This window comes from Zophobas morio, unplaced genomic scaffold (assembly GCF_036711695.1).
Source record: "Zophobas morio isolate AGI-343-1 ecotype UQ-CSIRO unplaced genomic scaffold, CSIRO_AGI_Zmor_V1 ptg000041l, whole genome shotgun sequence".
NCBI classification, from domain to species: Eukaryota; Metazoa; Arthropoda; class Insecta; order Coleoptera; family Tenebrionidae; genus Zophobas; species Zophobas morio.
This window is the reverse complement of record NW_026972146.1, coordinates 704,810-732,684: the sequence shown is the minus strand read 5'-3', so window position 1 is coordinate 732,684 and position 27,875 is coordinate 704,810. Positions and strand designations below refer to the sequence as shown.

The 27,875-nt window shown below is 33.9% G+C and overlaps 1 protein-coding gene across 4 annotated transcripts; it reads left to right on the top strand.

Moving 5' to 3' along the window:
* Positions 1–346: 346 nt before the first annotated feature.
* On the top strand, positions 347–7,973 carry LOC135140833 (muscle LIM protein 1-like). 4 transcript variants are annotated; one of them, XM_064071531.1, is made up of 9 exons: positions 347–456; positions 703–832; positions 4,376–4,535; positions 5,399–5,525; positions 5,774–5,870; positions 6,151–6,235; positions 6,524–6,820; positions 6,872–7,004; positions 7,062–7,973. In XM_064071531.1, exons 2-9 carry the CDS (start codon positions 718–720, stop codon positions 7,524–7,526), a joined length of 1,479 nt encoding a protein of 492 aa, XP_063927601.1. In that variant the 5' UTR covers positions 347–456; positions 703–717; the 3' UTR covers positions 7,527–7,973. The 4 variants fall into 4 exon arrangements, with proteins under 4 accessions (XP_063927601.1, XP_063927602.1, XP_063927603.1 ...); XM_064071532.1 differs by lacking the exon at positions 5,774–5,870 and adding an exon at positions 5,575–5,671; XM_064071533.1 differs by lacking the exons at positions 6,524–6,820; positions 6,872–7,004; positions 7,062–7,973 and adding an exon at positions 6,304–6,411.
* The last annotated feature ends 19,902 nt before the right edge of the window (positions 7,974–27,875 follow it).

The window sequence follows — 27,875 nt, the reverse complement described above, 5'->3', positions numbered from 1 at the left end:
ATAAATTATCAATTTCCTCGAAATAAAGCATTCCCGCATCTCGAACTTTCACCAAATCGCGAAAAACGCGCCTCACGTGCTTAGCGATGTATCACAGCCCAAAATCACAACAATAACCCGCTGCCAAAAGCTGCAAGCCCCCGAAAAAATTCCCCCGTGACTCAGGCGCCTCCTCGGCCGCATCCAGTCCTCCAGGTATCAAATTTCCGCAAAAGGTGTGGTTTTTATCGAAAAAGTCCATCTGTCATCCTTGCATCCACCGAAAATAGAACGCTGCTCAAAAGGCTATTCCCAGCATATTCAACTATGATGTGTCCCACCCCTCCATGCCGATGGGGTCGTGTGCAAAAACACTTTTATAGACTAGGAGCGGCGCTTTCGGGCATTCGAATTTCAGTGGTTGTAGTGTCAACACCATTGAGGACCTCTCCACGACTACTGTACGATTCCGACCAGGTACGCGAGTGCTTCAGTGCCCGAGTGCCAGTGACTGCCCGGTGCACCTGTGCCCTTATTTGGTAACCGACGGACGCCGCTGGCGCCGCGCCAGCGGCTAATTTTGGCGCGGCGTCGTTGTATTACGGCATTGGAACCGCGCCAGTTGACCTAATAAGAGCCGGGGTGCACCGCTGCACCGAACTATACCCGATTTGGACAACGCACGCGGACCCTAAACCCGACTAACCCTTGACACTTTTTCAGGTCGACTAAATCAAGATGCCTTTCAAGCCTATCGAAAACCCCAAATGCCCCAAGTGCCAGAAGTCCGTCTACGCCGCTGAGGAACGCGTAGCCGGCGGCTACAAATGGCACAAGTCCTGCTTCAAGTGCGGTAAGTTGGCATGGCGCGCTGTCAAAACGCGCTTGGCGCGAAAAGTTTGGAAGTGGAGCCCTGAGGGCCGAAAAATCACAAACCAAAAATTTTTGAAATCATTTCGCGATTAGAGATCATCGCTCGGTCAAAAATTTGCTTCCATAGATGACCAAACGGGTTTTGCTTAGAAATGAAAAGGTTCGGTACAGAAGTGGAGCCCTGAGCGATTTTAGGATTGAGATTAGATATGAATGAAGATACACAGTTGAGCATTTATTACATTTATGCTCGTGCTAGACTAAATACGGGTTTATCCAGATGTTTCTGCTACCTGATTGGACGTCGAGTTTCGCTTAGACCGCCGCAGATTTTATAATCTTGGTACAACGATTAATCAGACCGCCTTTATACTGAATAGGCCGAGCATATGTGATTTTTGATGCTTTAGATCAAACTCTAGATTTATTTGCAGCCAACTGTGTTAGTTTCAACTAAATTTTTAAAAGGGCAGCATTTCGAAGTACGCCACCTAGGGAAATTAAGACATATGAGGGGTTCTAATTATTTTAATTTAAAATTATATTAATAATTAATTAATTTGACCCTTGTTTGAAATATCTTTGATTGTTTTAATATTGGAGCTGGTTGGTTCATTTTTGCGGTGGATATTTTGAACAAATTTTGATGCAGCAGCATTATGAAAAGCATAAACCTTCGAAATTTACTTGATTATTATTTTGGACTTGGTCGATTTATCTCTGAACTCTTGAAAAGCATGAGCCCGTTTGCGGATCCTTGTGTGAGTTTTTGCGAGTTCTGGGGATGTTTGCAGGAATGTGCAGTAAGATGTTGATTTCTCGTAGCTTTTTAAATCGTTGCTGTTGGCCAAATTGGTCAAGTAGTCATGTACACAGTTGAGCATTTATTACATTTATGCTCGTGCTAGACTAAATATGGGTTTATCTAGATGCTTCTGCTACCTGATTGGGCGTCGAGTTTCGCTTAGACCGCCGCAGATTTTATAATACAACGATTAACCAGACCGCCTTTATACTGAATAGACAGAGAATATGTGATTTTTGATACTTTAGATCAAACTCTAGATTTATTTGCAGCCAACTGTGTTAGTTTCAACTAAATTTTTAAAAGGGCAGCGTTTCGAAGTACGCCACCTAGGGAAATTAAGACATATGAGGGGTTCTAATTATTTTAATTTAAAATTATATTAATAATTCATTATTTGACCCTTGTTTGAAATATCTTTGATTGTTTTAATGTTGGACCTGGTTCATTTTTGCGGTGGATATTTTGAACCTATTTTGATGCAGCAGCATTTTGAAAAGCAAGCGACACTTACTTGATTATTATTTATCTCTGATGAACCTTTGAAAAGCATGAGCCCGAACGGGGACCCTTGTGTGAGTTTTTGCGAGTTCTGGTGGATGTATATCTAGTGTAAAGTAGTCAGGTACACACAGTTGAGCATTTATTATAATGAAAAAAAAGTACCTTGTTTTTATGTTCATATTAGACTAAAAACAGGTTTATCCATATGCTTCTACTATCTGATTGGACGTTGACTTTCACTTAAATCATCGAAGACTTTATAATTTTTGTACCGTTATTAATCAGAGCGCCTATATACTCACTAGGCAGAGCATATGTGATTTTTGATGCTTTTAGATCAAACTCTAGATTTATTTGCAGCCAACTGTGTTAGTTTCAACAAAATTTTTAAAAGGGCAGCATTTCGAAGTACGCCACCTAGGGAAATTAAGACATATGAGGGCTTCTAATTATTTTAATTTAAAATTATATTCATAATAATTAATTAATTTGACCCTTGTTTGAAATATCTTTGATTGTTTTAATGTTGGACCTGGTTGGTTCATTTTTGCGGTGGATGTTTTGAACAAATTTTGATGCAGCAGTATTTTGAAAAGCAAGCGACACTTACTTGATTATTATTTATCTCTGATGAACCTTTGAAAAGCATGAGCCCGAACGGGGACCCTTGTGTGAGTTTTTGCGAGTTCGGGTGGATCTTTATCTAGTGTAAAGGAGTCAGGTACACACAGTTGAGCATTTATTATAATGAAAAAAAAGTACCTTGTTTTTATGTTCATATTAGACTAAAAACAGGTTTATCCATATGCTTCTACTATCTGATTGGACGTTGACTTTCACTTAAATCATCGAAGACTTTATAATTTTTGTACCGTTATTAATTAGAGCACCTATATACTCAATAGGCAGAACCTATATGTTTTTTGATGCTTTTAGATCAAACTCTAGATTTATTTGCAGCCAACTGTGTTAGTTTCAACAAAATTTTTAAAAGGGCAGCATTTCGATGTACGCCACCTAGGGAAATTAAGACATATGAGGGGTTCTAATTATTTTATTTTCAAATTATATTAATAATTAATTAATTTGACCCTTGTTCGAAATATCTTTGATTGTTTTAATGTTGGACCTGGTTGGTTCAGTTTTGCGGTGGATATTTTGAACAAATTTTGATGCAGCAGTATTTTGAAAAGCAAGCGACACTTACTTGATTATTATTTATCTCTGATGAACCTTTGAAAAGCATGAGCCCGAACGCGGACCCTTGTGTGAGTTTTTGCGATTTCTGGTGGATGTACACCTAGTGTAAAGTAGTCAGGTACACACAGTTGAGCATTTATTATAATAAAAAAAGTACCTTGTTTTTATGTTCATATTAGACTAAAAACAGGTTTATCCATATGCTTCTGCTATCTGATTGGACGTCGACTTTCACTTAAATCATAGAAGACTTTATAATGTTTGTACCGCTATTAATCAGGGCGCCTATATACTGAATAGGCAGAGCCTACGTGTTTTTTGATGCTTTTAGATCAAATTCTAGCTTTATTTGCAGCCAACTGTATTAGTTTTAACAAAATTTGTAAAAGGGCAGCATTTCGAAGTACGCCACCTAGGGAAATTAAGATGTATATGAGGGGTTCTAGTCATTTTAATTTAAAATTATATTAATAATTAATTAATTTAACCCTTGTTTGAAATATCTTTGATACTTTTAATGTTGGACTTGGTTCATTTTTGCGGTGGATATTTTGAACAAATTTTGATGCAACAACATTATGAAAAGCATATATCTTCGACAATTACTTGATTATTACTTGGTCCACTTATCTCTAAAACCTTGAAAAGCATGAGCCCGAATGCGGACCCTTATGTGAGTTTTTGCGAGTTCTGGTGGATGTACACCTAGTGTAAAGTAGTCAGGTACACACAGTTGAGCATTTATTATAATAAAAAAAAACGTACCTTGTTTTAGATCAAATTCTAGATTTATTTGCAGCCAACTGTGTTAGTTTTAGCTAAATTTTTAAAAGGGCATTATTTCGAAGTACGCCACCTAAGGAAATTAAAACATATATAAGGGGTTCTAGTCATTTTAATTTATAATTAATTAATTTAACCTCTGTTTGACATATATAAAGCATAAGCATAAACCTTCGATACTCGAACGCGGACCCTTGTGTGAGTTTTTGCGAGTTCTGGGGATGTTTTCAGGAATGTGCGGCAAGATGCTCGACTCCACCAACTGCACAGAGCACGAGGCCGAGCTGTACTGCAAGAACTGCCACGCGCGTAAATTCGGCCCTAAGGGCTACGGTTTCGGCGGTGGCGCCGGCTGCCTCAGCATGGACACCGGTTCTCATCTCCAGCAAGGGTGAGTAGCCGCCGCTGCAGTTTTCTGTACACTTGAGTAGAGGTATCGGTGAAGGCTATTGAATCCGAGTTACTTGAGGGCTTTCCTTATCTTGTCTTGTGTGCCTGAATGTGCAAGTTAACATTTCTGATTGCTCGCGGTGCTCGCTAATCAGAAGTGTTGCTTGGGTGAAGCCGATGCCGAGTTTTAACTTGAATTGAGTGTCAACTGAGCATGACGTGTCCCTTTTCTGTCTATCGTAGCTCCTAAGGGATCAGCCGGGGACAGAAGCGCGGCCACCGACACCAGCAACGCCGCCCCAAACCTCCTCCTTCCATCCCACGTGTAATTAATTATATGTTGTGTTATATTTATAGATTTTAAATAACAAATAGGGTTACTGTTTATAAAATTGTTTTACATGGTACAAACAATTCGATTATTTTGTAATAATTGAATCGTAATAAACACGTCAGAAGTAGCTTTCGTTTCATACACAAACAAACACACCTCGAAAACACTGTCGAAGTGACGTAGGTCATACTGTCCTTACTCACTCGCCGCAACCGAACTACAGGAGCGTGAACGGTGAGACTCGTATGGTTTAAGCATGGCTAGGCTGCTCTTCGCTATTAACATAGTTGTCATCCTTCCCTAACTCCAGTGATGGGATAAGGAAGGTGCCCTCAAGTATATCTAGCAAATTCTTAGCCGCTCAATTCCGGGACCGACTTTACCTTCTCTCATTACGCACTCTTCTCTTTCTTCTTTCTTTCAAATACAACGACAGACCTCATTTTAGGCGCAGCTTCCACGCAACACGCTTTTTTCTCTACCCGCATGACCCTCCGCCGCCACCCGATTCACGTTTTTTCTGCTTCTAGCGACGACATCGTCACTTCCCGAGCCCCCCTTCTACCCAAGGCCATCGCCAAGGCCCCCGAAGGCGAAGGATGCCCCCGATGCGGAGGCTACGTCTACGCCGCCGAACAAATGCTAGCCAGAGGAAGAGTAAGTTGCTAAGCTCCGCTTCCTTCTCTCTTTCACACCTTATGACTAGGGCTGGCACAAATTTTGTTTTCGTTGTAATAACTGCTCCCGATGGCTGGACTCCACATCACACTGTGATGCCCCAGACGGGGAAGTTTATTGCAGAGGTATGAGCCTCCGGAGTGCCCCCTTCTACGTCCGTTTTCTCTCTATCTGTTCTTCAGTGTGGCATGACTGTGTTGTCTTACTCGTACTGTTTTGTGTTCAAGGCGTTCCACAAGTCCTGTTTCAAATGTGGACTGTGTACTAAAGGGCTGGACTCCTTTAACGTCACTGAAGGTCCTGACAAGGATATCTATTGTAAAGGTGCGTGGAGCACTGTGACGTCACTGTGTCGTTGCGTGTGCAGTTACGTCACCGCGGGCAGGGCCGCGGTAGGGTCGGTGTAACTGTCTTTGGGACTAGTAGGTATTATGTCGTTTCTAAGAAAGACAGCTTCAATATCAAAATAATTTATCTGGTTGTCACTCTTAAAACCGACATGATAGGTCAAGGCATTCTACCTGGGACGAGAATGTAGCCCCTTGTAGGCCCTGCCGCGCCTCTCTTAAGCTGGTATCCGTGAATGATACTGTGTTGTCCCTAGTTTGTTACGGAAAGAAATTCGGCCCGAAGGGATATGGTTACGGCCAAGGCGGTGGCACTCTTCAGAGCGATTTAACCGCAGACAGGTTGGTATCAATCCTCCTGCCGCTCTCCACCTGCACTATCTAAATGATTTGTCCGTATATTCCAACAGCTTGCTATGCTCAACGCTTTGGTCCTCGAGGAATCGGTCACGCTGGCGGCAATTTCCTTGGTCTAACGTGCGATGCTTTGGATAACGAATGGCAGAGGTACCGGCTGTCGTAAACTCAAAGTACACACCTCTGTCACGCCTAACTCCCTGCTCACTAACCCCCTCTTGGCTTGTAACGCGTGCGCCCGTCTCCGACTCTGGGCTAATCGCGGCCTTTTAGCGAGCAGGCGCCCAGGACCACGGTGATCGACACCGCCTGCATCAAGGCTCCCCCAGGTCAAGGCTGTCCTCGTTGCGGCGGCGTCGTCTTCGCCGCGGAAGAGGTCCTCGCCAAAGGAAGACCTTGGCATCGCAAATGCTTCAAGTGTAAGGACTGCAAAAAGACCCTGGACTCGATCATCGCTTGCGACGGACCCGATAGCGATGTCTATTGTAAGACTTGCTACGGCAAGAAGTGGGGCCCTCATGGATACGGCTTCGCTTGCGGCTCAGGTTTTCTACAGACTGATGGGCTAACGTAATTATCCCTAAACCCGACGCATCCACACCCTCACCCTTTTACTTACAGCGAAGACGAGATATCTCAGCAACGACCTTTCTATAACCCCGACACGACCTCTATCAAGGCTCCACCTGGACAAGGTTGCCCAAGATGCGGAGGAATGGTTTTCGCTGCCGAACAGCAACTGGCTAAAGGAACGGTACGTCCGAAACCCTCTTCTTCAAAACCACGTTAACTGATCTGATCTTTCTTTTAGATGTGGCACAAGAAGTGCTTCAACTGCGCCGAGTGCCACCGCCCCCTTGATTCCGTTCTGGCTTGCGACGGTCCCGACCGGGAGATCCACTGCAGGGCTTGCTACGGCAAGCTGTTCGGCCCTAAAGGGTTCGGGTTCGGTCACACCCCCACCCTGGTGTGCGCCGACGGAGCCCCCGCCGCCATCCACAACGACGCCAGGCCCAACAGCGGTCCCAAGGCCGCCCCCGGGCAAGGCTGCCGTCGTTGCGGCTACGCCGTCTACGCCGCTGAGCAGATGCTCAGCAAGAACGGCATCTGGCACAAAAGGTGCTTCAGCTGCGTTGAATGCAAGCGCTCTCTGGACTCCACCAACCAGAACGACGCCCCCGACGGCGAGATTTACTGCCGAGGCTGCTACGGCAGGAATTTCGGGCCCAAAGGGGTCGGTTTCGGGATGGGTGCTGGTGCTTTGACGATGGCTTAGGACGTCGAGTTTTTCGGGCACGCTCGGCCGGCCCGGTCAGCTGGGGCCGGTCGAGGGTGTACTATCTTTTAGCTTGTGGTTTTAGCACGAATAATCATATTACTAAAATGATGCTTGAGAACGCATATTTTTTGAGAAATCGATTTTTTTGGAATTCCATTTTTGATAGAGGAGACGCCAGAAAGGGAACAAGACTCGAACGGCTTATTCCGTTTATAACCAGTTGTTTAAGAATTATGAAAGACTTCCTCGAACGACCAGGGTAAACCTGAGATTTTTTTGTACATATCTACACCGGCCACAATGTTGGTCTATATACGGCTTTGCGCTTCGCTATGTACTCGATTGTTTTTATGCTATTTACAACGTAAGTCATTTTTGTCTAGATGTACTTTAATTGTATATTACGTTAATAAAAAGCTAATAAAATTACCAAAAAATCGACAATGACTTTTGTCTTTCCTTATCCCAATACATCTTATCATGAATTATGACAAACAAAGAAAAGTTGATCTTTCAACTGAAAGCGAAACCGCAGAGGGTCTCGAGGTCGTTACATACTGTCTAAATCCAGCAAGCTTATAAAACAAAACGACTGTAGCGGCACAATACAATGTAAGTAAGCAAAGATAAGCGCCTCTGTAGTCTAGTGGTAAGGGCACCCGCCCGGCAAGCGGTAAACATACGGTTCGATTCCCACCGAAGAAGCAACATTTTCCTTTGCTTACCTACACGACTTTATATCTGGATTACAGTTTTACAAACATCGTATTTAACTTCAGTTACCCAATGTATGTATGCAATCAGAGTCCGAGTTATGCAATGTCTTACGAAAATCTCCGCTCTAAACAAATTCTGAAAAACTGCTGGAGTTAACAAAAAAAAGACAGGAAATGACTTGTAGAAACCTACAAAAGAATGTTAAATAGTTAATTTAAGAAAGTGCTCGAAAATGGATCCAAATTTGAAGAAGGAGGGAGTATTGAGAAATTTCACTTAAGAAAAAAATGTTATTTAAAAATCGACAAAAAAAAATGGGATGTAGATCTCGACGTGCCCAATCGAAAATTTCGTGTGCTTATTATCAGAATATCATAATCCTCAAATCCTCAGAACACCATAATCCTCAAATCCTCCAAGTTATTATACTGCACAAATTGTGGTCGAAAAAGGTTTAATAATTTAGGAGTGAAACCAAAATTTACAAGCTTTTTAAGAAGAATATTGTGTCCAATTTGAACAAATGCCTTTGTAAAGTCTATATAGATGACATCGACTTGTGATTGATCTTCTAAATTGTCAGACACAAATTGTTACAGAAAGCAGGGAAATTGGTCTGTAATTTTCAATTTTAGATGCATCACCGGACTTCAAGACAGGACAAATCTTAGATTGTTTCCACTGATTAGGGAAAACCTCTGTTTCAAGAGATTTATTAAACATTGTTAGGATTGGATTGGCAATTTGGAACTTACAATCCTTAATTATGAAGCTTGGGATCTGATCTGAACCTGATCTCATACCTGGTTTCAATCTTTTGATGGCTGTTATTATATCATTTTCCGTGATCTTAAATATATTAACGACAGATGAAGTAGAATTTACAATGTTAGCTAAATAATATTCATCTAATGGATCAGATTCAACAAGAAATCAAGAAATCACCAAAGGCATTAACTATTTCAATAGGATTTTCAAACTTGTTATTATCGAAAGACACTTGGCCTGGAATTCTAGATTTACCTTTTTTAGAATTAAAGTAACCCTAGAAGTGCTTAGCATCACGATGTGGATCAATTTGAATGTTGGTGATATATAATTTATATATAAGCAGTATTTATTTGCTTTTTTAAAAAGGCTCTACTTTCTTAAAATTTCATTAGGTAAAAATGTAGACCTGAAATTCTGTATTTCTTAAGATATTTCAAATCCGCAGAACAGCATAATCCTCAAATCCTCAAAACACCATAATCTTCAAATTCTCAAAATAGCATAATCCTCAAATCCTCAGAACAGCATAAAGGACGAAGGACCAAGGACCAAGGACCAAGGACCAAGGACTAAGGACGAAGAACGAAAGACGATGGACGAAGGACGAAGGACAAAGGACAAAGGACTAAGGATTAAGGACGAAAGATGAAGGACTAAGGACTAAAGACGAAGGACGAAAAACGAAGAATGAAGAACAAAGGACGAAAGACGAAGAACCAAGGATCAATGACCAAGGATCAATGACCAAGGACCAAGGACCAAGGACAAAAGACTAAGGACGAAGGACGAAGGACGAAAGACGGAGGGCTAAGAACGAAGAACAAATGACTAAGGAATAAGGACGAAGAAATGAAGACGAAGGAATAAAGACGAAGGACGAAAAGGGCGAAAAGGACGAAGGACGAAAAGGACGGAAAACGAAAGGACGAAAGACGAAAGGACGAAAAACGAAGGACGAAAAGGACGAAAGACGGAAAGGACGAAGGACGATAAGAATGAAAGACGAAAAGGAAGAAGGAAAAAAAGAACGAAGGACGAAAGGACGAAGAACGAAAAGACCAAGGACGAAAAAGTACAAAGGACGAAAAGGACGACAAGGAGGAAAGACCAAAAGGAGGAAAGACGAAAAGGACGAAGGACGAAAAAGGACGAAGGACAAAAAGGACGAAGGACGAAAAGGACGATGGATAAAAAATACGAAGGACGAAAAGGACGAAGGACGAAAAAGGACGAAGGACAAAAAGGACGAAGGACAAAGGAGGACGAAAAAGGATAACAAGGACGAAAAAAGACGGAACAGGACGAAAAAGGACGGAAAGGACGAAAAAGGATAATAAGGACGAAAAAGGACGAAAAGGACAAAAAAGGACGACAAGTAGGAAAAAGGAGGACAAGGGACGAAAAGGATGAAAATGGACGAGAAAGGACGAAAAAGGACGAAGAGAACGAAAAATGACGAAAATGAAAAAGGACGAAGCGAACGAAAAATGACGAAAATGACGAAGAAGGACGAAAGAGGACGAAGAAGAATGAAAAAAGACGAAAAATGAGGAAAAGGACGAAAAGTAAGAAAAAGGACGAAAAGGGTGAGAAAGGACGAAAAAGACGAAAAATGGCGAAAATGACAAACAAAAACGAAAGTGGACGAGAAAGGACGAAAAAGGACGAAAAAGTACGACAAGTAGGAAAAAGGACGAAAAGGACGAATAAGGAAGAAAAAGGACGAAACGGACGAAAAAGGAAAAAAAGTACGAAAAAGGACGAAAAGGACGAAAATCAGGAAAAGGACGAAAAAGGACGATAAAGGACAAAAAGGGCGAAAAGTAGGACAAAGGACGAAAAAGACGAAGAAGAAAGAATACGGACGAAAAAAGACGAACAAGGGCGAAGAGGACGAAAACGGACGGAAAGGACGAAAAAGGATGAATAAGGACGGAAAAGGACGAAAAAGGACGAGAAAGGACGAAAAGGACGAAAAAGGACGAAAATGGAGGAAAAAGGACGAAAAGAACGAAAAGGGACGAAAAAGGACGGAGAAGGACGAAAAGTAGGAAAAAGGACGAAACGGTACGGAAAGGACGAACAAGGACGAAAAAAGACGAAACAGGACGAAAAAGCATATAAGGACGACAAAGTATAATAAGGAAGAAAAAGGACGAAAAAGGACGAGAAACGACGAAAAAGGACAAGAACGGATAATGAGAACGAAAAAGGACGAAAAAGGACGAAAAGTAGGAAAAGGGACGAAAAAGGACGAGAAACGACGGAAATGACGAAAAAGGATAATAATAACGAAAAAGGACGACAAGTAGGAAAAAGGACGAAAATGGACGGGAAAGGTTGAAAAAGGACGAAACGGGACGGAAAGGACGAACAAGGACGAAAAAAGACGAAACAGGAAGAAAAAGCATAATAAGGACGACAAAGTATGATAAGGAAGAAAAAGTACGAAAAAGGATGAGAAAGGATGAATAAGGATAACAAGGACGAAAAAGGACGAAAAAGGACAATAAAGGACGGAAAGGACGAAAAAGGATAAAAAGGACGAAAAGTAGGAAAAAGGACGAGAAAGAACGAAAAGGACGAAAAAGAACGAAAAGGACGAACAAGGACGAAAAAGGACGAACAGAACGAAAAAGGACGAATAAGGACGAAAAAGGACGCAACAGGACGACAAAGGACGAAAAAGGATAAGAAGGATGAAATAGGACGAAAAAGTATAATAAGGACGACAAAGTATAATTAGGAAGAAAAAGGCCAAAAAAGGACGAGAAAGGACGAAAAAGGATAACAAGGACGAAAAATACGAAAAAGGACAAAAAAGGACTGAAAGAACAAAAAAGGATAAAAAGGACGCAAAAAGGGCGAAAAGTTGGAAAAAGGACGAAAAAGGACGAAAAGGACGAAAATGAATCTAGAAAGGACGAAAAATAGGAGTAAGAAAGAAAGAGGACGAAAAGGACGAAAAAGGACGAAAATGGACGAAAAAGGACGAGAAATGATATTAAGGGCGAAAAAGGACGTAAAGTAGGAAGAAGGACGAAAAAGGACGAAAAGTGGAAATAAGGACGAAAAAGGACGAAAAGGACGAAAAAGGGCGAATAAGGACGAAAAAGGACGCAACCGGACGACAAAGGACGAAAAAGGATAAGAAGGACGAAATAGGACGAAAAAGTATAATAAGGACGACAAAGTATAATTAGAAAGAAAAAGGACAAAAAAGGACGAGAAAGGACGAAAAAGGATAACCAGGACGAAAAACACGAAAAAGGACAAAAAAGGACGGAAAGAACAAAAAAGGATAAAAAGGACGCAAAAAGGGCGAAAAGTTGGAAGAAGGACGAAAATGGACGAAAAGGACGAAAATGGATCTAGAAAAGACGAAAAATAGGAGTAAGAAAGAAAAAGGACGAAAAGGACGAAAAAGGACGAAAATGGATCTAGAAAGGACGAAAAATAGGAGTAAAAAAGAAAAAGGACGAAAAGGACGAAAAAGGACGAGAAATGATAATAAGGGCGAAAAAGGACGAAAAGGAGGAAGAAGGACGAAAAAGGACAATAAGGACGAAAAAGGACGAAAAGTAGGAATAAGGACGAAAAAGGACGAAAAAGGATAAGAAGGACGAAATAGGATGAAAAAGTATAATAAGGACGACAAAGTATAATAAAGAAGAAAAAGGAGTAAAAAGGACGAGAAAGGACGAAAAGGATAACAAGGACGAAAAACACGAAAAAGGACAAAAAAGGACGGAAAGAACAAAAAAGGATAAAAAGGACGCAAACAGGGCGAAAAGTTGGAACAAGGACGAAAAAGGACGAAAATGGATCTAGAAAGGACGAAAAATAGGAGTAAGAAAGATAAAGGACGAAAAGGTCAAAAAAGGACGAGAAATGATAATAAGGACGAAAAAGGACAATAAGGACGAAAAAGGACAAAAAATAGAAATAAGGACGAAAAAGGGCGAAAAGTAGGAATAAGGATGAAAAAGGACGAAAAAGGGTAAGAAGGAGGAAATAGGATAAAAAAGTATAATAAGGACGACAAAGTATAATAAGTAAGAAAAAGGACAAAAAAGGACGAGAAAGGACGAAAAAAGATAACAAGGACGAAAAACACGAAAAAGGACAAAAAAGGGCGGAAAGAACAAAAAAGGGCGGAAAGAACAAAAAAGGATAAAAAAGGACGCAAAAAGGGCGAAAAGTTGGAACAAGGACGAAAAAGGACGATAAGCACGAAAAAGGACGAAAATGGATCTAGAAAGGACGAAAAATAGGAGTAAGAAAGAAAAAGGACGAAAAGGACGAAAAAGGACGAAAAAGGACGAGAAATGATAATAAGGGCGAAAAAGGACGAAAAGTTGGAAAAAGGACGAAAAGGACGAAAAAGGACGAAAATGGATCTAGAAAGGACGAAAAATAGGAGTAAGAAAGAAAAAGGACGAAAAGGACGAAATAGGACGAAAAAGGACGAAAAGTAAAAAGAAGGACGAAAAAGGACGAAAAGTAGGAAGAGGGACGAAAAATGGACGAGAAGGACGAAAAGGTCGAAACGGGACGAAAAAGTATAATAAGGACGAAGAAGAACGAAGAAGGACGAAAAGTAGGAAAAAGAACGAAACGGACGAAAAAGGACGAAAAGTAGGAAAAAGGATGAACAAGGACGAAAAGGGCGAAAAAGGACGAAACGGACAAAAAAGGACGATAAAGGGCGCAAGAGGACGAAAAAGGACGAAAAAGGACGAAGAAGGACGAAAAAGGACGAGAACGGATAATAAGGACGAAAAAGGACGAACAGCATATTCCTCAAATCCTTAAAACACTATTATCTTTGAATCCTCAATACACCCTCATCCTCAAATCCTCACAACACCTTAATCCTGAAATCTTCAGAACAGCATTATCCTCAAATCCTCAAAACACCATAGATCTCGTGATACTTACTCCAAGGATATAGTGGATTAACGTTCATGGAGCAATATTTTCGAAATATTTCGTTAGAAGTACAGTTTTTTCTTAAATCGAAAAAATTGCTAATTCAAATAAGCGACTGTAAAAAAATAAAAAGAATTAAAAAAAAATGAAACCAAAAGTAACTTTTTTCGACGATCGTTTATTAATGTGAAAATTACGAACAAATTTGGTGTTCAAAATTGATCAATAAATGAGTCTCATTATTCAACGATTAAACTAAAGTCGACAGAAATGTCAAGGTATTGTTGGTTGCATACCAATCTAATAAAGTTTGTTATTTCAATTTCAAAGTTTTTTTTAAATTAACACGATATTTAAAAGTTAAATAAAAAGGGTGTTTTTTTAATCAAAAATGTATTGTGAAACAAATTTAAATAAAATAAACACGACAGAAATGACAAAGTATTTTTGGTTGCATACCAATTTAATAAAATGTCAAAAATAACTCATCATTTCAAGTATATTCGGTTGCATAACAAATGTCAAAAATATGATTCAAACTGCTGTTTTCGAAAATTACGATCTCGCCTATTTTTAATTCCACTTGTTCCCTTCGGTCGCTTGTGTAATTAAAATTGCTCGATCGTTAATTGCTGTCATTACCCAACTAGTTGAGTAAATAACTATTATTATTCATAAAAATTTTCTTGTGTATGTTTGGTTGCCTAACTTAGATTTTAAATTTTTAGTATTTTTTTTAATACGATCATTTTCTAATAAAATTCTGTGATTATAACCTATTTCAATAAAAGTTGGTTACATAAGGAAACGTTACTTGAAGAAATGTAAAATTAAAAGAATCACATAAAAGTGTGTTATTTAAAATTCGTGATTATGTTATTCGCGTATTACTGGTTGCATGTCTCCCACTAGTAGCGACCTATTTCGGCGATTTATCGTACAGCCGAGTAGTCACTAGATGTCGCCGTCGTCGCCAAATAATCAAATAACCCCCAGCCCACTCACCCCTCGACGAAAAAACATGCGGCACCATTTCACCACCTCAAGTAATTTAATAAAAGCATTCGGTCGACGTCCGTAGTAAATTTTAATGAAAGTTGTTGTTAGAGCTCTTATATTGCAATGGAAAGTAGGAAAGCGGTCTGTTCGGTCATTACATATCCATGGTATTGCGTTCTGAGCCCCAGCGGTAACATATGTTAGTAAAGTCATTTCTTTTTATTGACTGCCGTACATCGCACACCTACTTCGACCACATTTAGGGCTCCTCCTATTGTCTGGATCTTTTATTCTTGTGGTTCTTTAGGGGGTTCGGAATTAGATATATAGCTGGTGCGTTCGACGGGTTTTTCCGGCTTGCATAAATGATAAGAGAAGAATGGGGGCTAATTGCAATTAGGGGATGTTTCAGCGGCGGAATTTTTACGCTCGTGGAGAAAAAATATTTGTTTGTTGTGATACTTTCAGACAGGTCTCGAGTTATCGTTATCTTCGCGGGGGATGGTCTAAAAAATTATTTTATTATCCCCACCAAAGATTTGATGACGTCGTCTCAAAATCTTGCTGAGCAATTTGAATCAAAATTTTTCGTGAGAATTCAATTTTTGAATCCAGAATCGTCGCTCGAAAACAAAAACGCGTAAAGCAACGTTTCGACTAGAATGCTAGGCAAAGCTCCGCCACCTCTTTGAAGCGTTTTTGTCGTCACTTTTCCTATCGTTTAATTATTCATCCCCGATTGTGCTCCCCGGCGGCCCCGCAGCGCCCCCTTTCTCTCCTCTCTTCAAATAAATCAACGGCGAAAGCGTTTCGTATGCTGAAAGTTTCACGTGAAAGCTCAAACACGAAAATATCGGCTTAAGTGTGGAAGATGCAAATATACATGAAGTTGGTGGCGTAAAAGCAAAAGCTCTCCTTGATATATTCGCTGTTAAAACGGACAGAAACTTACAAGATTTGAGTGGAGTATCGCGGGCGAGGGACGGGGGGATTTCTTTCAAAAGCTAAGGTCTTAACACTGACTGGGCTTTTAGAGGATGTGTGATGTGACGTGGGAGGGGTGGCGTCGGGACGCCGAGAACTCGCACTTATCCGGGAAGTGAGGAATCCATTAAGAGCCCGAACCTGCTTCTTACTGCATTCTCTACACATCGCATTACATCATACCACCATTACATGCAACCTGCCAACGGGGAACCACCGAAACGCCTACGGGGACGGAGAGAGGGGATTAGTAAAGAAAACACGGACAAGAGGCGATTAAGATGATGGAGGCTCGGGAAAGAGCAACTTTGAAAATTTTTTTTTACGGATCGAGGATCCTGGATAGCAATCTCAAATTCGTAATTTATCCAGTCCACGTACGGTAACATAGGTTTTTCCGGAAAATTTCTCGAAAATTTCAACCCGACTCAGATCTGACCTGATCTGAGCTGATCCGATCTGGTCTGACCAGGCGATTCCACGCCAGAAAACATCAATATATTTGCTTCCATGCTTGAATATAAACAATTTATTTATGAATATTTATTCAATAATTTGTTAGAGATTTGTTAATAAATTTGTTAGTACATCTTTTTTAATGACAATTTATTTAAAAGTTTGTTTATATCTATTTTAATAGACAAATAATTTACAATTTTATAAATAAACTAATTTGGAAATGTTTTTGACAGATAATTTGCTTGTAAAATTGTTTTTAGGAAGCTATTAATAAACTTTATACATAAATATTTTTATGGATAATTTGTTGACAATTTAGAAATTTATTACTAAATTTGACTACAAATATTTTTTAATAATAATTATATTACAAATTTGATCAATATATTTTTAAATAATTGGTTCATGTTTTGAGAAATTTGTTAACCAAATTTGTTTGTATATGTTTTTTTTAGAGATCATTTATCCTCACAAATAATTTTTTAGGACGTTATAAACAAACTTTTTGCCAATATTTTTGATCGATAATTTGCTTGGAAATATTGTTTTTAGAAACTTGTTAATAAATTTTACTCTAAATATTTTTTAATAATAATTCACTTATAAGGTAAGTTCCATCGTAAATATTTTTTACAAATAAATTATTTGTGAATATTTTTGTTGCATTTTTAGCGAATCCTTTATACATTTCTTTCCATAAATTTGTATCAATAAATTATTCATTAATTTGTTTATAAATATTTTGATAGGTAATTGGCTTGAATCTTTTTTGGAAATCAGTTTGTGCAGGTTTTTTGTTAATAATTTGTTTATAATTATTTTCGAAGATTATTATAATTTTAAATATAGTTTTTAGAAAACTTTAGCAAAAATATTTTTGTATAGTAATTAAATTAAATAATTTGTTTATAAATATTTCTTAAATTTGTTAACAATTTGTTAACAAAATGTTCTTAGAATTAAATAATTAAACTAATATTAACTTGTTTATAACTTTGTTCATAAATATTTTATATATAATTTGTTGATAATTATTTCTTTTAGAAACATATTACTAAATTTTACTGCACATATTTTTTTTAAATAATTATACTATTTTAATAATAAATTGGATCATGAATATTTTTTACAAATAATTTGTTCATATGTTTTAAGAAGTTTGTTAAAAAATTTGTTTTTGTATGTTTTTATCGATAATTTGTTTACAAATATCTTTAGAGATAATTTACTCACTAATAATTTTTTAGAATGTTATAAACAAACTTTTTTGTCAATATTTTTGATAGATAATACGCTTAGAAATATTGTTTTAACAATCTTGTTAATAAATTTAACTTCAAATAACTTCAAGTTCGATCACACATATTTTTTACAAATAAATTGGTTTTTTTTTGCATTTTTTAACTATTTTGATATATTTTTATCAACGATTTGTTCATTAATTTGTTTATAAATATTTTTTATAAATAATTTGCTTGAAATTTTTTTTTTTTGGAAACTTATTAACATTTTATTATTTTTATTAATAATTTGTTTATAGTTATTTTTAAAAATATTTTAGTTGGAAAGAAATTAATTCTGTTGCTTTCAATTAATCAATTTCTAAATATAAATAAATACATAAATAAATAAACATTGTTTTTAGAAAACAAATAATTTGTCTATAAATATTTTTTAAAAATTTTAGCAATTTGTTGATAAATTTCTTCACTCCAAATATTTTTTAATAATAATGGAATTATAAATTAAAATAAATTGTTCATACAATTTAAGAAATTTGTTAATAAATTTGTTCATACATATTTTTTATTGATAATTTGTTCATAAGCTTGTTTATAAATATCCTTGTAGATAATTTATCAACAAATAATATTTTAAAATTTTATAAATAAATAATGTAATAACAATTCAATTATAAGTTTGATCATAAATCTTTTTTACAATTAATTTCTTTTAATTTGTTTATGAATATTTATCTCATATTTTTTTAGCGATTTCTTCATAAATTTCTTTAAATGTTTTTTATTAATAATTTATTTATAAATTTGTTTATAATTATTTTAAAGGTAATTTGCTTAAAAATATTGTTTCTAGAGACCTGTTAATATTTTTACTACAAATATTTTTTAATAATAATTGAATTAGAAATTAGATTATAAACATTTTCAACAAATAAATTGTTCCCAGATTTTAAGAAATTTGTTAGTAAATTTGTTCGTATGTCGTTTTTATTAATAATTTGTTTATAAATGCATTTATAATTATTTTTAAAGTCAATTTGCTTGAAAATATTGTTTTTAATAATATAAAAATATTTTTCAAAAATAATTGAATTATAAATTAGGTTATAAATATTTTTTAAAAACAATTCGTTCATACATTTTTGGAAATTTGTTAACAAATTTGTTTGTATGGGTTTTTTCTAAAAAGTTTGTTTATAAGTTTGTATTGTTAATAATAATTCAGTTATAAGTTCGAACATAAATATTTTTACAAAAAATTTATTTAAGAATATTTTTAATTTTTTGGCAATTTGTTGATAAATTGTTCGTACATGTTATTTATTAATACTAATTTGTATATAAATATTCTTATATATTATTTGTTGCTAAATATTTGTTTTAAAACCCTGTTAATAAATTTCAGTACACGTATTTTTTAATAATAATTAAATTATAAATTAGATCATAAACATTTTCTACAAATGGTTCATAGATTTTAAGAAATTTGTTAATAAATTTATTCGTACGTGTTTTTTATTGATAATTTGTTTATAAATGTGTTTATAATTGTTTTTAAAGATAATTTGCTTGAAAATATTGTTTTCAGACACCTGATAATATTTTTTGCTACAAATATTTTTTAAAAATAATTCGTTCATACATTTTTGAAAATTTGTTAACAAATTTCTTTGTACGTTTTTTTTCTGAAAAATTTGTTTATAAGTTTGTATTTTTAATAATAATTCAATTATAAGTACGAACATGAATATGTTTACAAAAAAATTATTTAAGAATATTTTTATTTTTTTAGCAATTTGTTGATAAATGTGTTCGTACATGTTATTTATTAATACTAATTTGTTTATAAATATTCTTATATATAATTTGTTGTTAAATATTTGTTTTAAAAACCTATTAATAAATTTGACTACACATCGATTTTAATAATAATTGAATTATAAATTAGGTCATGAATATTTTTCAGGAATAATTCGTTAACACATTTTTGGAAATTTGTTAACAAATTTGTTTGTATGTGTTTTTCATAAAAAGTTTGTTTATAAAATTTTTATAGATAATTTATCCAATTTCTACAATTTTATAAATAAACTTTTTTGTAAATATTTATGACAGACAATATACTTGCAAATATTGTTTTCAGGAACTTGTTAATAAATCTGACTATAAATATTTTTTAAAAATAACTGAATTAAATTGAAAAACTGAAAAACCGAGAAATGAAGCCGAAAATAACTTCTAGAACACACAAAATCGAAAAAATCTACAAGAAACGATAAAAAAATTAAAACAAAATTGAAAAATTTACATTTTTGAAGTTATTTAAAAATTCTAAAATAAATCTAGCTTCAAATTTTTTTTCTCGAAAATTGTTATTCATTTTATTGATCCTGAAAAAATTGTTGGTTATTTTTCGAAGAAATAAAGTCTAAAATAACTTTTACACGTGGAAATCTACCCAAATCTCGACAAATCGAGTAGACAGAAATTTGAAAAATTGAGAAATCGAAAATTTGAACCATCGAAAAATTAAAAATTAGAAAACTGGAAAATCTTAAAGCGAAAGTTCCAAAAATGGAATGATCGAGAAATCGAAACATCGAATAATTGGAAAATCGAAAATAAAATTCGAAAAATTGAAAAATTTTAAATTTCAAAAATCATAAATCGAAAAATCGAGAAACCGAAAAAGCAAAAGTCGAAAATTGAAAAATTCAAAAAATTGACGAAAGGAAGGTCGAAGAACTGAAACATCAAGAACTAGAAAAGTCGAAAAATCGAAAATTTAACAAATTGAATAATAGAAAAATCGAGAAATGAAGACGAAAGTAACTTCGAGAATTTGAAATCTATAAGAAAAAAAAAAATATATTAAGCTACAATAAATAAAATTGAAAAATCTGTCGATTCCGAGGGGCCGATTCGAAAAATGTGTTGGCGGGTCCGGGCCAAAGTTTTTGGAAAATATATTTTGAAAAAATATTTTTTTAGTATCCCGAAAATTGTTATTCAATTTATCGATTCTGAAAAAAATGTTGATTATTTTTTGAAGAAATAAAGCCTAAAATAACTTCTACAAATGGAAATCTACCCAAATTTCCACAAACCGAGAAAGTGAAAAATTGGAAAATCGAGAAATCGGAACCAAAAAATCGAAAAATCAAAAACTGAAACATCTAAAACTGAAATTTCCAAAAATGGAATAATCGAAAGCATCACAATATTGGAAAATATAAAATCAAAAAATTTGAAAAATTGAAAAAAGGAAAGTCGGGGAGCTGAAAAATCTGAAATCGAAAATTTCATAAATTGAAAAACTGGAACATCGTGAAATAAAGCCGAAAATAACTTCTAGAAGTCGAAATCTACATGGAAATGTTTTTAGGTAATTTTCGAAAGGTGTTTGAAAAACGTTAAAAAAATTAATACAAAAATTGAAAAATTTAAATTTTTCAAAATAGATTTCGCTAGGCCGATTCGAGAAATATAACGTGGTGGTGGTTCCGGAATAAGATTTTTGAAAATATGTCGAAATTTGGTTTCAAAATGATTTTTTTTATTATTCCGAAAATTGTTTTGCATTTTTCGAATAAATTAAGCCGAGAGAAACTTCTACAAGTGGAAATCTACCCAAATCTCGAAAAATCGAGAAAGCGAAGAATTGAAAAATTCGGAGATCGCAACCAAAATATCAAAAAATTAAACCCACGAAAAATCAAAAATTGAAAAACCGAAATTTTCAAAAATGCAATGGATTCTAGAAGTCGATATCTACAAAGAAATGTTTTTAGGTAATTTTCGAAAGGTGCTTGAGAAACGATCAAAAGATGAATAAAAAACTTGAAAAATTTACATTTTTGAAGTTATTTAAAAATTCTAAAATAAATCTGGCTTGAAATTTTTTTTCTCGAAAATTGTTATTCATTTTATTGATCCTGAAAAAATTGTTGGTTATTTTTCGAAGAAATAAGGTCGAAAATAACTTTTACACGTGGAAATCTACCCAAATCTCGACAAATCGAGTAGACAGAAATTTGAAAAATTGAGAAATCGAAAATTTGAATCATCGAAAAATTAAAAATTAGAAAACTGGAAAATCTTAAAGCGAAAGTTCCAAAAATGGAATGATCGAGAAATCGAAACATCGAATAATTGGAAAATCGAAAATAAAATTCGAAAAATTGAAAAATTTTAAATTTCAAAAATCATAAATCGAAAAATCGAGAAACCGAAAAACCAAAAGTCGAAAATTGAAAAATTCAAAAAATTGACGAAAGGAAGGTCGAAGAACTGAAACATCAAGAACTAGAAAAGCCGAAAAATCGAAAATTTAACAAATTGAATAATAGAAAAATCGAGAAATGAAGACGAAAGTAACTTCGAGAATTTGAAATCTATAGGAAAAAAAAATAAAATATTAAGCTACAATAAAAAAAATTGAAAAATTTGTAGATTCCGAGGGGCCGATTCGAAAAATGTGTTGGCGGGTCCGGGCCAAAGTTTTTGGAAAATATATTTTGAAAAAATATTTTTTTAGTATCTCGAAAATTGTTGTTCAATTTATCGATTCTGAAAAAAATGTTTATTATTTTTTGAAGAAATAAAGCCTAAAATAACTTCTACAAATGGAAATCTACCCAAATTTCCACAAATCGAGAAAGTGAAAAATTGGAAAATCGAGAAAGCGGAACCAAAAAAGCGAAAAATCAAAAACTGAAACATCTAAAACTGAAATTTCCAAAAATGGAATAATCCAAAGCATCACAATATTGGAAAATATAAAATCAAAAAATTTGAAAAATTGAAAAACGGAAAGTCGGGGAGCTGTAAAATCTGAAATCGAAAATTTCACAAATTGAAAAACTGGAACATCGAGAAATAAAGCCGAAAATAACTTCTAGAAGTCGAAATCTACATGGAAATGTTTTTAGGTAATTTTCGAAAGGTGTTTGAAAAACGTTAAAAAAATTAATACAAAAATTGAAAAATTTAAATTTTTCAAAATAGATTTCGCTAGGCCGATTCGAGAAATATAACGTGGTGGTGGTTCCGGAATAAGATTTTTGAAAATATGTCGAAATTTGGTTTCAAAATGATTTTTTTTATTATTCCGAAAATTGTTTTGCATTTTTCGAATAAATTAAGCCGAGAGAAACTTCTACAAGTGGAAATCTACCCAAATCTCGAAAAATCGAGAAAGCGAAGAATTGAAAAATTCGGAGATCGCAACCAAAATATCAAAAAATTAAACCCACGAAAAATCAAAAATTGAAAAACCGAAATTTTCAAAAATGCAATGGATTCTAGAAGTCGATATCTACAAAGAAATGTTTTTAGGTAATTTTCGAAAGGTGCTTGAGAAACGATCAAAAGATGAATAAAAAACTTGAAAAATTTACATTTTTGAAGTTATTTAAAAATTCTAAAATAAATGTGGCTTGAAATTTTTTTTCTCGAAAATTGTTATTCATTTTATTGATCCTGAAAAAATTGTTGGTTATTTTTCGAAGAAATAAGGTCGAAAATAACTTTTACACGTGGAAATCTACCCAAATCTCGACAAATCGAGTAGACAGAAATTTGAAAAATTGAGAAATCGAAAATTTGAACCATCGAAAAATTAAAAATTAGAAAACTGGAAAATCTTAAAGCGAAAGTTCCAAAAATGGAATGATCGAGAAATCGAAACATCGAATAATTGGAAAATCGAAAATAAAATTCGAAAAATTGAAAAATTTTAAATTTCAAAAATCATAAATCGAAAAATCGAGAAACCGAAAAACCAAAAGTCGAAAATTGAAAAATTCAAAAAATTGACGAAAGGAAGGTCGAAGAACTGAAACATCAAGAACTATAAAAGTCGAAAAATCGAAAATTTAACAAATTGAATAATAGAAAAATCGAGAAATGAAGACGAAAGTAACTTCGAGAATTTGAAATCTATAAGAAAAAAAAAAAAAATATTAAGCTACAATAAATAAAATTGAAAAATCTGTCGATTCCGAGGGGCCGATTCGAAAAATGTGTTGGCGGGTCCGGGCCAAAGTTTTTGGAAAATATATTTTGAAAAAATATTTTTTTAGTATCTCGAAAATTGTTATTCAATTTATCGATTCTGAAAAAAATGTTGATTATTTTTTGAAGAAATAAAGCCTAAAATAACTTCTACAAATGGAAATCTACCCAAATTTCCACAAATCGAGAAAGTGTAAAATTGGAAAATCGAGAAATCGGAACCAAAAAATCGAAAAATCAAAAACTGAAACATCTAAAACTGAAATTTCCAAAAATGGAATAATCGAAAGCATCACAATATTGGAAAATATAAAATCAAAAAATTTGAAAAATTGAAAAAAGGAAAGTCGGGGAGCTGAAAAATTTGAAACTTCTTGAAGTCGAAATCTACATGGAAATGTTTTTAGGTAATTTTCGAAAGGTGTTTGAAAAACGTTAAAAAAATTAATACAAAAATTGAAAAATTTAAATTTTTCAAAAGTTGTTTAAAAATTCTAAAAAAAATCTGGCAAATAGATTTCGCTAGGCCGATTCGAGAAATATAACGTGGTGGTGATTCCGGAATAAGATTTTTGAAACATTCGGTCTGAAAATGATTTTTTTTATTTTTTAAAAATTGTTATTTAATTTATCGATTCTAAAAAAAAAAATTGATTATTTTTCGAAGAAATGAAGCTGAAAATACCTTCCACAAGTGGAATCTACCCAAATCTCGACAATTCGAAAAAGAGTGAAAAATTGAAAAACCCAGAAATCGAAACATCAAAAAATCGGAAAATTGATAAATCGAAAAATCAAAAATCTAAAACCGAAATTTCGAAAATGGAATGATCAAACATCAAAATATTGGAATATCTAGATTTAAAAACTTCTAAAAATCGAAAAGCTCAAAAATCATGAAAGCGAAAAATGTAAAATTTTGAAAAATTAAAATATCGAAGAATTGATTCAAAAAATTGAAGATCGAAAAGTCGAGAAACCGAGAAATCAAAAGATGGAGATTTAGATATTCAAAAAATTAAAAAAAAAGAAAGTCAAAGAACTGAAACATCAAGAAATCGAAAAGTCGAAAAATCGAAAATTTAACAAATTGAAAAAATGACAAATCGAGAAATGAAGCCGAAAATAAGTGTTAGAAGTCGAAATCTACAAGAAAATGTTTTTAGTTGAATTTCGAAAGGTGCTTGGAAAACGGTCAAAAACTTGATAAAAAATTTGAGCGATTTAGATTTTTGAAAAGTTGTTTAAAAATTAAAAAAAAAGCAAATAAAAAATAAATAAAATTTGACTTTTAAATACTTGATTAACTTTTGAAATTTCTTAACCCTAAAACTTTGACATTAACTTGAGCACTTTAAATTCCACTTTAATTTACCACCTCAAAGTTCGTCGATTCGTCAAACCTGAGAATTTTGACTACAAACTTAAAATCGAAGCTCCGCATGAAATTCGATCTCAGAAAAAGCTCGTGCTCGCATTAATGGGCTTCCGCTCGAAGCCCTTAATATTTCTGCAAATGAAAAACACTCAAACATCACGACGTTATAACCGTCCAATGATCCAGATGTTGCATCGGCATCGGCAAAGAGCTCGTTTGTTTGGATGGTGCCGTTCTTTTTATAAACGTAGTAATTTTTCGTATTACAGCTCGGAAAGCTCTTTTATGTCGGAAAGCGTCGTCAATTTCAGATAATTCTAAAAATTAGATACCTACAGCAACAGAAAATTGGTACTGCATAATCGAAAGCTAACGATTTTACAGGACATTAAACATTTATGTTTGCCAGCACGGTGAAAACTTCTTTAATTAATCTCGGCGAGATACGGTCAGGACCGGATTTAAGAGCTTGTTTAGTCCATGATGGCGTCCTGTTTTCTCGCAAACTGCACTTAAATTACAATTATTTCCTTTTGGATTAACGGACGGATGCATTCGCAACTTTGTACGTGTATCGCGATTATTAAACTAGGTGTAATTAACGAAATTAAAAACACCCTTGGCTAATTGATTAAAACGTTGTTTCAAGTGGCCGTATGAATAAGCGTGACGTAACGGTTACATATTTTTTTATGACTAATGGAAAGTTGGTTATCCCAGAGCGTCGCCGGGTCTACAACTGGAACAAATTAGCTGGAAACATTAATTAAATTAAATTTACGTCTGTGTAGAATCGTAATAAAATAATTTAGGTAGCATGTTGGTCGGAAGGGAGGAAGGGAGTTTACACCACTCCTCTCTGTATTATTCAATTGCATACACACATAGCGCGTTACTTTTATGAATGTGATGTTGGCACTTGTGTCATCCATTAAAGCATAATTAGCGACACGACGCTAGCGTGAATGATGATAATTTTTCATTCTAATTAAGTAAGTGTAAAAAAATGGAGCCTTTTGGGGCGGAATGAGGTGTGTGAAAAAACCGCGTCGTAAACAAAATTTAAATTAAAAGTAACACAGGAACATTGATTTGCCGACACGATAATGAATTGAGGTTTGAAGGTGAGTCAAAGTTTGTAACATTTGATAAACGAGACAAATAAAATAAAATTCTTAAACAAATAAATATAAACAAATTATTAATATAAAATATGGACAAACAAATTTATTACCAAATTTTTAAAGTTATTTACAAAATGTATAGACAAAAATATTATTTATAAAAATTATTATGAACAAATTGATCAATAAATGATAAAATGTATTTATAATCAAACTTTCTGTCAAAAATATTTGTAAACAAATTATTAATAAAAAACATTCATAAACAAATTACTTAATTTATAATTCAATAATTATTAACATTATTTTTAGTCAAATTTATTTATTAACAATTAAAAAAATATTTATAAGCAAATTATCTAACAAAAATGTTTACAAATAAGTTTATTTACAAAATTCTAAAAAAAACTTTATAAACAAAAAACATGTAGAATAAACTTTATCAAAAAATTATAAAGAAAAAATATTTACTAAATATTAATAAACAAATTATTATTTCTAACAAATATTTATTGATATTAATTTGTAAAATTTTCGATTTTTCGACTTCTCGATTTTTTGATGTTTCAATTCTTCGATTTTCTTTTTTTAAAATTTTATTGAATTTTTAAATTTGGACTTTTGGTGTTTCGATTTCTCGATACTTCCTTTTTTGGAAATTTAGCTTTCAGATTTTTCGCTTTTTCAATTTCGATTTTTCAATTTTTCGATTTTTCGATTTTTCGATTTTTCAATTTTCGACTTTATTTCTTCGAAAAAAAAACCAACAATTTTTTTCAGAATCCATAAAATGCAAAACAATTTACGGATTATTAAAAAAAAATTTCAAACCAAATTTTTCAAAAATCTTAGTTCGGAACCACCAATACGTTTTGATGATTTTTGAAATTTTGGATTTTTCGATTTTAAATTTTTCAATTTTTCTTTTTTTACGTTTAAATTTTTCGGTTTGTCAATTTTAATTTCTCGATTCTTCAAATTTTCGATATTTTAAATTTTACGTTTTTCGCTTTCTTGATTTTTCAGCTTTTCGATTTTTCGAATTTTTCAATTTTCCGATTTTTTGATGTTTCGATTTCTGGTTTTTCAATTTTTCTCTCTTTCTCGAATTGTCGAGATTTGGGTAGATTTCCATTTGTGGAAGTTATTTTCTCCTGTATTTCTTCGAAAAATAATCAACATTTTTTTTAGAATCGATAAATTGAATAACAATTTTCGAGATATTAAAAAAAGAATCAATATCAACTCGAATTTTTCAAAAATCTTAGTCCGGAACCTTCAACACGTCATATTTCTCGAATCGCCCGGCGAAATATATTTGCCAGAATTTTTTAAAAAATTTTAAAAAACTTCAAAAATTAAAATTTCTCAAATTTTTTGTTAATTTTTTGACCGTTTTCCAAACACCTTTCGTAAATTACCTAAAAACATTTCCTTGTAGATTTCGACTTTTACAAGTTATTTTGGGCTTCATTTCTCGATTTTTCAGTTTTTCAGTTTGTTAATTTTTCGATTTTTTGATGTTTCAGCTCTCCGACTTTCCTGTTTTCAATTTTGAAAAATTTTTTGATTTTAGATTTTCCAATGTGATGCTTGGATTTTTCGATCATTCCATTTTTGGACACTTCGGTTTTAGATTTCTCAGTTATTCAATTTTTTTATTTTTTGGTTGCGATTTCTCGATTTTTCAATTTTTCGCTTTCTTGATTTATCGAAATTTAGGTAG